General features: G+C 42.3%; 1 protein-coding gene across 1 annotated transcript in view; it reads right to left on the bottom strand.

The window, feature by feature from the left end:
- The window catches only part of ddb1 (damage-specific DNA binding protein 1), a 45725-nt gene that overhangs the window by 885 nt on the left and 32290 nt on the right, over positions 1-12550 (bottom strand). Inside the window, exons 22-26 of the mRNA XM_044197532.1 lie at positions 11677-11847; positions 9616-9725; positions 8648-8817; positions 5203-5305; positions 1431-1554 (exon numbers count right to left, since the gene is read on the bottom strand). Of these exons, the coding sequence (XP_044053467.1) occupies positions 1431-1554; positions 5203-5305; positions 8648-8817; positions 9616-9725; positions 11677-11847 (678 nt within the window). The remainder of the gene's footprint in view (positions 1-1430; positions 1555-5202; positions 5306-8647; positions 8818-9615; positions 9726-11676; positions 11848-12550) is intronic.

Below are 12550 nucleotides of genomic sequence, written 5' to 3'. Positions count from 1 at the left end.
TTTTGCATTTTTTGTTTCAGTTGTTGTGAAGTAAAATGATTTTATAAGCTCCCGGGAATCTTTTATTTTGCCTGTACTGATTAATGATTGCATCACCCCCCCCACCTTTTTCATTTTATTTTGCACTTTTCATCTGCATCTCAACATGATGTTAATGAACTAAGCTAGAAACCCAACCACCATCTAGTTGTTTTTGGCTTTTTACACCATGACTTTTTCCAGTGGGGTTTAAAGGTTTAAATTAAGGCTTTTCAGTGAAGCCACAAAGATGAGTCAATTAATCAATTAGTCGATCAACAGATTTTATTAATCTGCAACTATTTTGATAATCGATTAATAGTTTAAGCTTTTAATATGCCTAAATGTTAAACATTTGACAGTTCCAGGTTCTCAAATGTGAGATTCTGCTGCTTTTCATTGTCTTACCATTATAGTAAAGTGAATATCTTTGGATTTTAGATCTTTGGATTTGATGCCATTACTTTGGGCTCTAGGAAATTGTGATAGCATTTCTCACTGTTTTATAGACTTATAGAATTAATCAAGCTAATAGTTAGATTACTCAATTGTGAAAATAATCATTAGTTGCAGCCTTGTTCAGACAAAAAGACGTTACTGATCAAGTCAACAATTAATTATTTAAAAAGGTTCATATTTTTCAGTTGCACAAGGATGAAAGTGAGCAACTGATGCTGCAACATATTTTATTTTTAAAGCAATGTTCCAGCTTTAGTCAAATATTGGCTTTAAACAGGAGTTTCCTGGCAAAGAAATCGTTAAAATATTTTTGGACTGTCTTTATCGGCTGGTCTTGAGAGGGAAACAGGGAATTGCCTTTGTTAATGAGCTAAAAGTGTGAATTTGTTTAAATACAATGAGAGTAAAGAGAGACACAAAGCAGAATATGCTTATTTGTTTATTTGCCAGAAGTGATTTTGCCACCTGTTCTGCCATTAAAGTTATTCCCAGTTCCTACTCACACAGCAAAGGAGCAACTAATAAAACTGTCCAAAAGGTCTCTGAAAGTTCAACATAGCTTCAAGCCAAATATGTAAATTACACCACAGTATTAGTTTGCTTCTTCACCAACACAATAAAGTTGTTATCAGAGCAGAGTCCCAGGCTCTAAAAACAAGCTTATATCTCCCTGTTATTAAACTAACTTTTATACTTGTGTCTATTTCAGGACACCACAAGCTGTGCCAACAACTTGGCAATGAGAGCGCTGTTAATGCCTTAGTGCTTAATGTACTAAGTATTCATGATTCACTAATACTTCATGAGTATGAAGCAATTCAGTGTGTTCTCAATATTGAAATAAATGAGTCAAGATTCTTTTTTCATGAATATAGGATTAAAGAAAAGAAAACATTTCATCTCGTTCAACATACATTATACAAGTGTGGATGTGCATGAACATGAGCTCCTACCTGTAGAGTACTGACGACCTCCTGCATCTTGGCTCGGCCAAGATCTAGGAAGCTCTCAATCAGATCCCCGTCGATGAATCCTGTGGCCTGCTCTGTCTTACGCTCTGTGTGGAAGGACCTCCAGGTGCTGCGGAGTCAAGGAACCACTCCAGTTTCAGGGTTTCTTTGATTTTATAACATCTACCGTAGTACTGGTCTGTTCTACAAACAGGGCTGCGAGTCGACAAAAATATTTTCATTCCGATTAATCTATTTTATTTTTTTTTATAAATTGATGAACTGTTTAGCCTAGAAAATGTGAGAAAATAGAGAAAGAATACCCCTCACAATTTCCTAAAGCCCAAGGTGATGTCTTTAAATATATATTTTTGTCCGACCAGCAGTCCATCCATCCATCCATTTTCTTCCGCTTATCCGGGGCCGGGTCGCGGGGGCAGCAGTCTAAGCAGGGACTCCCAGACTTCCTTCGCTCCAGACACTTCCTCCAGCTCCTCCGGGGGGATCCCGAGGCGTTCCCAGACCAGCCGAGAGACATAGTCCCTCCAGCGTGTCCTGGGTCTTCCCCGGGGCCGCCTCCCGGTGGGACATGCCCAGAACACCTCCCGAGGGGCGTCCAGGAGGCATCCGGATCAGATGCCCTAGCCACCTCAGCTGGCTCCTCTCGACGTGGAGGAGCAGCGGCTCTACTCGAGCTCCCCCCGTGTGACTGAGCTCCTCACCCTATCTCTAAGGGAGCGCCCAGCCACTCGGGCGGAGGAAGCCCATTTCGGCCGCTTGTATCCGCGATCTTGTCCTTTCGGTCACTACCCAGAGCTCATGACCATAGGTGAGGGCAGGGCGTAGATTGACCGTAAATCGAGAGCTTTGTCTTTCGACTCAGCTCCTTCTTCACCACAACGGTCCGATACAGCGCCCGCATCACTGCAGACGCTGTACCGATCCGCCTGTCAATCTCACGCTCCATCCGTCCCTCACTCGTGAACAAGACCCCGAGATACTTGAACTCCTCCACTTGAGGCAAGGACTCCCCACCTACCCGAAGAGAGCAAACCACCTTTTTCCGGTCAAGAACCATGGCCTCAGATTTGGAAGAGCTGATTCTCATCCCAGCTGCTTCACACTCGGCTGCAAACCGTCCCAGTGCATGCTGCAGGTCCTGGTTTGAAGAAGCCATCAGAACGACATCATCTGCAAACAGCAGAGATGAGATCCTGTGGTTCCCAAACCGGACACCCTCCGCCCCTGACTGCGCCTAGAAATTCTGTCCATATAAATTATGAACAGAACCGGTGACAAAGGGCAGCCCTGGCGGAGTCCAACATGCACCGGGAACAGGTCTGACTTACTGCCGGCAATGCGAACACAGCTCCTGCTCCGGTTATACAGGGACCGGACAGCCCTTAGCAAAGGGCCCCGGACCCCATACTCCCAGAGCACTCCCCACAAAGCGCCCGGGGCACACGGTCGAATGCCTTCTCCAGATCCACAAAGCACATGTGGACTGGTTGGGCAAACTCCCATGAACCCTCGAGCACCCGATGGAGAGTATAGAGCTGGTCCAGTGTTCCACGACCGGGACGAAAACCACTCTGCTCCTCCTGAATCCGAGGTTCGACTATCGGACGAATTCTCCTCTCCAGTACCCTGGAGTAGACCTTACCGGGAGGCTGAGAAGTGTGATCCTCTGTGATTGGAACACACCCTCCGGTCCCCCTTCTTATACAGAGGGACCACCACCCCGGTCTGCCAGTCCAGAGGCGCTGTCCCAGACCGCCACGCGATGTTGCAGAGACGTGTCAGCCAAGACAGTCCCACAACATCCAGAGACTTAAGATACTCAGGACGGATCTCATCCACCCCTGAAGCCTTGCCACCAAGGAGCTTGCCAACAACCTCAGTGACTTCGGCCAGGGTGATGGATGAGTCCGCCTCCCGGTCCCCAGCCTCCGCTTCCTCTTCGGAAGACGTGACAGCGGGATTGAGGAGATCCTCAAAGTATTCCTTCCACCGTCCGACAACATCCCCAGTCGAGGTCAACAGCTCTCCACCCGCACCGCACACGGTGTTGGTGAAGCACTGCTTCCCCCTCCTGAGCCGTCGGACGGTTTGCCAGAATTTCTTTGAGGCCGACCGATAGTCCTCCTCCATGGCCTCTCCGAACCTCTCCCAATCCTGAGTTTTTGCCTCTGTGACCGCACGGGCTGCAGCACGCTTAGCCTGCCGGTACCTGTCAGCTGCCTCGGGAGTCCCACGAGCCAACAAGGCCCGATAGGACTCCTTCTTCAGCCTGACGGCATCCCCTTACTTCCGGCGCCCACCACGGGTTCGGGATTGCGCCGCGACAGGCACCAGAAACCTTGCGACCACAGCTACGAGCCGCCCGCATCGACAATGGAGGTGGAAAACATGGTCCACTCGGACTCAATGTCCCCAGCCTCCCCGGGATCTGGGAGAAGCTCTCCCGGAGGTGTGAGTTGTAGACCCTGCTGACAGCGGGCTCCGCCAGACGCGTTCCCAGCAGACCCTCACGATACGCTTGGGCCTGCCAAGTCTGTCCGGCTTCCTCCCCTGCCAGCGGATCCAACTCACCACCAGGTGGTGATCGGTTGACAGCTCCGCCCCTCTCTTCACCCGAGTGTCCAAGACACGCGGCGGAGGTCAGATGATACGACAACAAAGTCGATCATCGACCTCCGCCTAGGGTGTCCTGGTGCCACGATGCACTGATGGACACCCTTGTGCTTGAACATGGTGTTAGTTATGGACAAACTGCAACTAGCACAGAAGTCCAACAACTGAACACCACTTGGGTTCAGATCAGGGGCCGTTCCTTCCGATTACCCCTCTCCAGGTGGCACTGTCGCGTTGCCCACGTGGGCGTTGAAGTCCCCAGTAGAACAACGGAGTCCCGGGCGGTGCACTGTCTAGTACCCCTCCCAGGGACCCCAAGAAGGCCTGGTACTCTGCACTGCCGCGGCCCATAGGCCGCCACAACAGTGAGAGACCTGTCCCCCACCCGAAGGCGGAGGGACGCGACCCTCTCGTTCACCGGGGTAAACTCCAACACGTGACGGCTGAGCTGTGGGGCTATGAGCAGGCCCACACCAGCCCGCCGCCTCTCCCCGCAGGCAACGCCAGAGAAATGGAGCGTCCAGCCCCTCTCGAGGAGACGGGTTCCAGAGCCCAGGCTGTGCGTGGAGGCGAGGCCGACTATATCTAGCCGGTAACGCTCAACCTCCCGCACAAGCTCAGGCTCCTTCCCCCCCAGCGAAGTGACATTCCATGTCCCTAGAGCCAGTTTCTGTGTCCGGAGATCTGGTCGCCGAAGCCCCTGCCTTCGGCTGCCGCCCAGATCTCTCTGCACCGGCCCCTTACGGATCCTCCTGCGGGTGGTGGGTCCACGGGAGGACGGCCCCGGACCCCATACTCCCAGTCTAAAACCTAAAGATATTTAGTTTACTATTGTAAAGACTAAAGAAACCAGCAAAAGAAGCCGGAACCAGCAGCGCTTTATCAAATTTTTTAATTGACTAATAGCTTTAGCGTTATATATACGAATCATATCATCAGATCGTATAGCAGAGTGGCCACATACAAACAATTTCATGCACGAGATGTCTATCAAACACCTTCAAAGCCAATTAAAGCAACTATTATCGCTTTGTCTCTTCACTCTAGGTTTACCTCCTACAAGACCACCACACCTGTCAATGCAGATGGTCTCTGTCCCTGTGACAGATGGCGAGTGCACGTTTGAATATAAGAAGGATATAAGCTGTGCTCAATCTTGCCCACGCTCTTGATGACCTTGTTGAGGCGGTTCTGCAGATCCAGGAGGAGGCTGTACCAGCCCTCGGACAGAGACGTCACCAGACCTAACACACACACAAACACACGTCAGTCACAACCCTTTTTGTTTTGTTGAAGGTGTAATATTTAAACAGATTTGCACTTCACTGCAGCAGATGGTAAATACTTTTGATGTCTCATCAGCAAAAAGGAAGGAAGATGTGTTAAGACTAGATTCATAAATAAATGAAAAGATCATTAGTGTGACTGCAATCCACCTATTAAAAGTTTCATGCTTGTATGCTGGGACTATGTTAGGAGTAAAGTAGTATGATTTCAATATTTCAATAATTCAAGACCATTCCAAGTGTTTTATTTTGAGAGTGATTTAGCTGTAAATCTTAGAGTAACAGAGTTTTGAGGGAGTAGCATGCTTTCCTCTATGCTAAAAATTCAAATTCTGTGACAATGAGTGCATTATTGTGATGTTCAGGGGAAATAATCTGCACTGAAATTGACAGTACACACAAAAAAAAAAAAATAGGCAAACTTGTGAACAAAGGGCTACACTGATTTGCAATGCAGAGCTCGTTTCTCTGCATGTGAAGCCATGAAAGAGCTTTGGGACAAACGGCCAGGAACAGTTAGGAGAACAGTAGGGCTGCAACTAATGATTATTTTCATTATCAGTTTATCCGCTGATTATTTTCTCGTTTCATGCATTGAATTGTTTTGTCTATGAGATGTCAGAAAATAATGAAAAATGCACAAATGTTGGATCTTTTATATTACACCTGTATGTCAATCATTTGTTTAACGTGAATTCCTTTGTTTTTTGTTTGTTTTTAAGTGTCAAAGTAAACTCCAACGCTCCAGTTTAGCTTTTTTATTGTGCACTTAAATTTTTATACTGAAGATAGCAAAAGTAGTGGCAGACAGAAACATACATCTGTGTGGAGCGATGAGGAGACTGTAACCTTCATCAAATCAATACATGAAACACAAACATAAATGCCATATTTCCAACACGTTTTCCCACAGGTTGGACTGGAGCTCTTTTAATTACATCATCTCATTGCACCCTCTTCTTTTTCAATGGTTAAATGGCACCCGACTGGAGAATTAGCATCACCAACTGTTTATCTCGACAAACCAACTCCTAATGTTCGCATAACAGTAGCAGATGGAAACACACATTCATTTGCAATTTCTTTTGCCGATTTTCTAGAAATTTGGTTAAAATTTGTGCTAAATTTGGATGGAAACTTGACTAATGACTGCATTATTCGTATATTGCCTTAGTATATCCAAATAAAAAGAGAATTTCAAAAAAGAAGAAAAGGCCCTCACAATTTCCCAGAGCCCAAGCTCACATCTTTAAAAACCTTGATCAACAGTGAAAAACCCAGAGAAGATCAATTCGAAGGTATTCAAAAAGTGATATAAAACATCACACACACAGCAAATCATCACATTTGAGAAGCTGGAACCAAAGAATGTTTGGCATTTTTGCTTTAAAAATTACTTTAACAATTAAATGATTATCAAAATTGTGATCAATAACTACCTACTGTATGTTCCAAAGTAACAGGTGAATCAATTACCTGTATAAAGATGCATACAATAGTTCGTAGGTTTTATCAGGATGGATTCAAGGCAGATTTTTCACAGTGAAATATGAAACCAACTGTACACCTATAAAGTCTTGAGAACAAAATTTGCCAGCAGACTTTTTATAAAACTTTGAGTTTGGATAACATCATTTGACATTAGATGACATTTGTCCTCGCCTCCATTATCGGTGTGATAATCTTTCCATCACACAATGTCTGGGTTTTCGAGAACTGACCAAAACAAGTGGATTAGAAGTTTGTCCACTTGTTGGTTGGTTTCTGGGTAGAATAATCGTGTGGCCTGCAGCTTCTTCCCAGAAACATCTAATATATCACACCATCTCGAGGAGCGATAAGACTAGACAGGGTATTTTTCTTCATTACACACTGAAGCTCATTATGGTTTACGGGCCAATGCGGAAAGTTTTTACTGGAATGTACAATGGTTCTTATTTCCTGTTAAACTTTCCTCAGAGACTTTTTAAAGAATCACAGAAGGTGTTGAGGTGAAAAAGTTCTGTGTGCTGGTGCTTTGGGAGCGCGTGGTGTAAATTACTGATGTGTTCAAATGGTGTGCACTCCCTATTTGTCATCTCTGCCATCATTATTGCCAAGCTGAAATTTACTAGTTTAAGTCTGAGTAATGAGGTGCAAAACTATGATGTCTCTCCTTTTCTGAAATGGAAACATTAGTTCTGAATAAATGGTTCTGACAAAAGTTTGTGTACTTAATTGATCTGAGGTCTCCTTTCTGCAGTCAGCTGATTATTGGAAATACTGAAAATGAGAACTGTCTCTGTGCAGAGCTAGTGTCTCAAACTGACAACTGATTTGCTGTCTACCATATATCAGTTAGCTTAGCACAAAGGCTGGAAGCAGAGGGAAACAGCTAGCCTGGTTCTGACTAAATCTGCCTCCCAGCACCTCCAAGGCTCACTAATCAACACGTTACATGTTTGTTCAACCCCTACAAAAACCGAAGTGAAAGAACGTCAATTTGCTGTTTTGGGGGGGGGGTTATGTGTCATACTATTTCTTGGCTCTGAGCAGTTACCAGGCAACCAGTAGAGACTCCAGGAAGTTATTGCTTCCAGCCGAGAAATTGTCCGGAATGTAACATTCCCGTAAAACCCTGAATTCTTGTTTTTATACTTTTTTTTGTACAGATTAAACAAAAAAGACACAAACATGTTAATTAGTAAGCTTTAGAGGTGCTAAGAGGTTGATTGTGTTACCTTTGGACATAGCCAGGCTAGTTGCCCCCCCCGTTCCAGTCTTTGTGCTAAGCTAACCGGCTGCCGATAAGTGTATTCCCAAAATGTTGAAATATTCCTTTCATTTGAACACTTGAGGTTAAACAAAATTTGAAATTAAACAATTTCAAAACTCAAAAAAGACATGGTAAGAATGTTTTTGTGGTTTGTGAAAAGTGGATATTTAATTCAGAGTTTTACCTACAGCAATATATGTGTGTGTGTGTACTTGTACTTGCTACATAGTGAGGACTGAAACATGTTTTTTACCTACAGAGTGAGGACATTTTTGGAAAGTGAGGACATTTTGGCCAGTCCTCACAAGTTCAAAGGGCTGTTTGAAGGTTAAGACTTGGTTTTAAGGGTTAGGGTAGAATTAGGTTGAGGGTGAGGGCAAGGGTTAGGGTCAGGCATTTAGTTGTGATGGTTAAGGTTAGGGTAAGGGGCTAGGGAATGCATTATGTCAATGATGGTCCTCACAAAAATAGAGACGTGTGTGTGTGTGTGTGTGTGTGTGTGTGTGTGTGTGTGTGTGTGTGTGTGAAATTGTCCGTGCGCCTACCTATCATGCCGTTAACGGTGCCGAAGAGCACGGAGCCCTGGGTTGGCGTGGAGCTCTCGCCCAGGTTCTGCAGCACCAGTGAGCCGTGACAGAAGACATTGACAAACTCCCCGAGGTGGAAGACCCCCACCTCCTGCAGGTGCTGCCGCTCCTCGTCTGTGGTGGCCGCACTGACCGTGGGAAGGACAGTGGGAGAGAAATACAAAGAGAGAGAGGGATTACAAACATTCAGGGATCGAACATGTAGAGGGGTCGAGAAAAGGAGCAAATAGATGGAGAGAGATGAAAGTGTAAAAATAAAAAGAAAAAAGAGGTCAAAGGCAAAGTAAGAAATTTTTGGGGGGCAAGAGTGATCGATTAAGCAAAAGAAAGACAAGAGGGGCAGAGATATCAGAAGCGCTGTATAAGGTCAGAGAGTGATAGAGAGGAAATGGAAAAAAGGGTCTCTCCACTTTTCCTCACCAACAGCAAGAGAGATGTGATACAAAAATAAAGGTCAAAAGCATTGAGTGGTCCGACCTGATGTATTAGGTGGATAATAAGTGGTGGCGTAATTGTAACACACTCACTTTCCGACCACATCTGTCTTACTTTTCCATTAAATCAACACTTGTCTAATAGAAGATGACTAAAGTGGGAAATGCAGCCGAGCGGCTAAAAGCTCAGTGGTGAGATGACTCATAATTCCCAAAACAAATGCAAGGACAATGCTGTTAAACCACATTCGTATCAGTGATGCTGCTCTAAAAAGTATCGTGGGACTCAGTGTTGAAAGAGCAGCCGCCTAATGACATAATGTTGACTTCAATGGATAAATATTGGAGGTGATTGAGAAACTTTTTGGCAGTTTGGCTACAGAGGAGCAGCTCAGGGGACTATAATGAGTACAGGAAAGGTTGAAATTCATGTGCATAAAATCTCACTGCACTTCACCATTTATATACAATAAGATTTTATGTTTCCCTCACCTGTCCTTCTGGCAGACAAACAGATTGAAGGCATTCTCTGCCCCCAGGAAGTTATCGTCGTCCAGGATTTCCACTGCACTCATCCAGTTAGGATTGAAGTCACGTGCAATCTGACCGAAAAAAACATGAGACGTGTTGGATAAAACAGTAAACAACACAGAGGTGTTGTGCCAAAACCCTCAAAATAAATACTGTATTATCTATGAGCAGGGAAGTGCTGACTCCAAACAAGTGCTGAAATCCAAACTCAGTCAACACGTTTCAGTATAAGTAGAGGGGCAATAGATTTTTTTAAATACCTTGAAAACACTCATATACCAAACTTGAGAAAAATCCCAAAATGCATCTGTTCTATTTATGCAAGCTAGCTGCGGCCTGCGTGCTGAGAGCAGATGCTCGGCCCAAAAAAGTTATGTGAAGAAAAGAAACACTACTCTGTATTGTTATAATGTTTGAAAAGTGTCGACTCTAACGTTCTACTGTAGCTTATCAGATCACTTTCAGACGATTAGTTAGGGAAGTATGTGCCAGACAGTAATCAGAATCTGCCAGTTAAAGAGATTGTTCGACATTTTGGGGATACGCTTATTTGCTTTATTGCTCAGAGTTATATAAGATTGATAGCATTCACATAAAATTTCTAAGCGCCCAGGTTTTTATTGACGCAGCACTTCCAAACATCCATGTAAACAAAAAACAGGCTATATATATATATATATATATATATATATATATATATATATATATATATATACACACATATAGCATATATATATATATATATATATATATATATATATATATATATATATATATATATATATATATATATATATATATATATATATATATATATATATATATATATATATATATATATATATATATATATATATATATATATATATATATATATATATATATATATATATATATATATATATATATATATATATATATATATATATATATATATATATATATATATATATATATATATATATATATATATATATATATATATATATATATATATATATATATATATATATATATATATATATATATATATATATATATATATATATATATATATATATATATATATATATATATATATATATATATATATATATATATATATATATATATATATATATATATATATATATATATATATATATATATATATATATATATATATATATATATATATATATACACACACACACACACACACACACACACACACACAGAGAGAGAGAAAAAAATGACAGCTCCACCGGTATATATATATTGTCTGTACATACAGCCTGTTTTTTTGTTTACATGGATGTTTTCCTGACAAAGACCTTGCAGGTCAAAATGTTGCATCAATAAAAACCTGGCAGCTTACAAATTTCAGTTTGTTGTTGTGTTTTGTCCTGCACCAAACTGGGGTTGGATGTACACACCATACACTTTTGCTTTTAAGATCAATATCTCTGTGTTACTTACAGAGCTGGAGCCAGGAGACAATTAGCTTAGCATAAAGTAACATTTGTAACATTTCAATAGCTTCAAAAGTTCCTACTTTCAATCTAAAATGTTGATGCATTCTGAGGTATGTTCTGTTTCTGAGTCCTTTTCAAAGTCTCTCACACTTTTTACACTGAGCAGCGCACCACAGCATGCATTCAACGGTGTGCATGACTCGTCGTCAAATCTCTTCATCTTTCTACCACAAATCAATTTGAACACTCTGCTCCTCGAAAAGCTGGGAGGTATACGTCAGCTACAAGGCTTGATAGAGAGAATAAAGCACATTTATACACCAAGGAGAAGTTACAACATGCAAGTGTGGATAAACAGACACCAACCAAATACTTGAATGATGTGTTATTTAAAAAAATAAAAAATTAAAATCACCTATTCTCAAAACCAGCAGCCTTGGCTGAAATTGAAAACCCTGATTTGTGTTTTCACAGACCTTTCTGGTATACAGCAACCACATATAATCCTCAACTTGTTTGCCCTTTAGAGTTCTTGTGTTATTTTCTCAAACTCTTCTTTACATCTCACCTCTTCAAAGTTGCCCTCCATGGGTTTGTATGCCAGCAGCAGAACAGACCTCATCAGGTCTCCAACCAGGATGAAATCTCCTTTGGTCTTCAGGTAAAGGGCCATGATATTGTTGTAGTGGTTACACTCAGTCCTCAGCTCCTTCTCAGCCGTCCACTCGTACAGACGGACCTGAAACAAACAGTCAAGGTGAGTAATTGTTTGTTGTCACACAAGCTGCCAAAATGTGGAGGATCAGCAATTATCTCCAGCAGTATTTGATGAACTGGCTGACACTTTTGCTTCACGTTGTTATCACTCTGGAGAAGATGTGCCTCAGTGAGTGTGAGGTTGAAGTGCTGATTAACCGTCTGAGCTATCAGCCTCCACATTACATCAACCGTTAATGGCTAATAGGACTCACCGTTTCACATGGTCTGCACCTTCTAACAATTTTATTAAATGGTTTTGGGGTGAGTGAGTGATAAAGGTGTATCTCTGGATTTAATTGCTATTCACATGATGCCAAAGGGATGTCAAGAACACCTCCAAGAAGGTACTGTGACATCAAAAATTCAGGTGATGCCAGAGCTCAGCAATGTTGAAATATGGCATGGACAAAATGTGCTTTACAGTATATAGAAGACAGAAAAAACTTATCATCGATTTGATCTTAGAATAAGAAGTTCAGTTGGTATTTTTTAGAGGAAATCTTTTTAATGTGGCATTTTATTAATGTAATGTAGCCTTTTTCATATGCCTCACATTTTTATTCTTAGATTCCGCCCCCTCCCCCCCAGACTTGTGATGTCTACTTCAGTTAGGAAATGTCATACATTTCCAGAAAAAAATATTTTACAAACTTCAGATTCATTTCACAAGCAACTAATGTCAT

Source organism: Siniperca chuatsi, linkage group LG1 (genome assembly GCF_020085105.1).
Source record: "Siniperca chuatsi isolate FFG_IHB_CAS linkage group LG1, ASM2008510v1, whole genome shotgun sequence".
Classification (NCBI taxonomy): domain Eukaryota; kingdom Metazoa; phylum Chordata; class Actinopteri; order Centrarchiformes; family Sinipercidae; genus Siniperca; species Siniperca chuatsi.
Note: the sequence above shows the minus strand (reverse complement) of the source record. Positions and strands in the feature narration are given on the sequence as shown.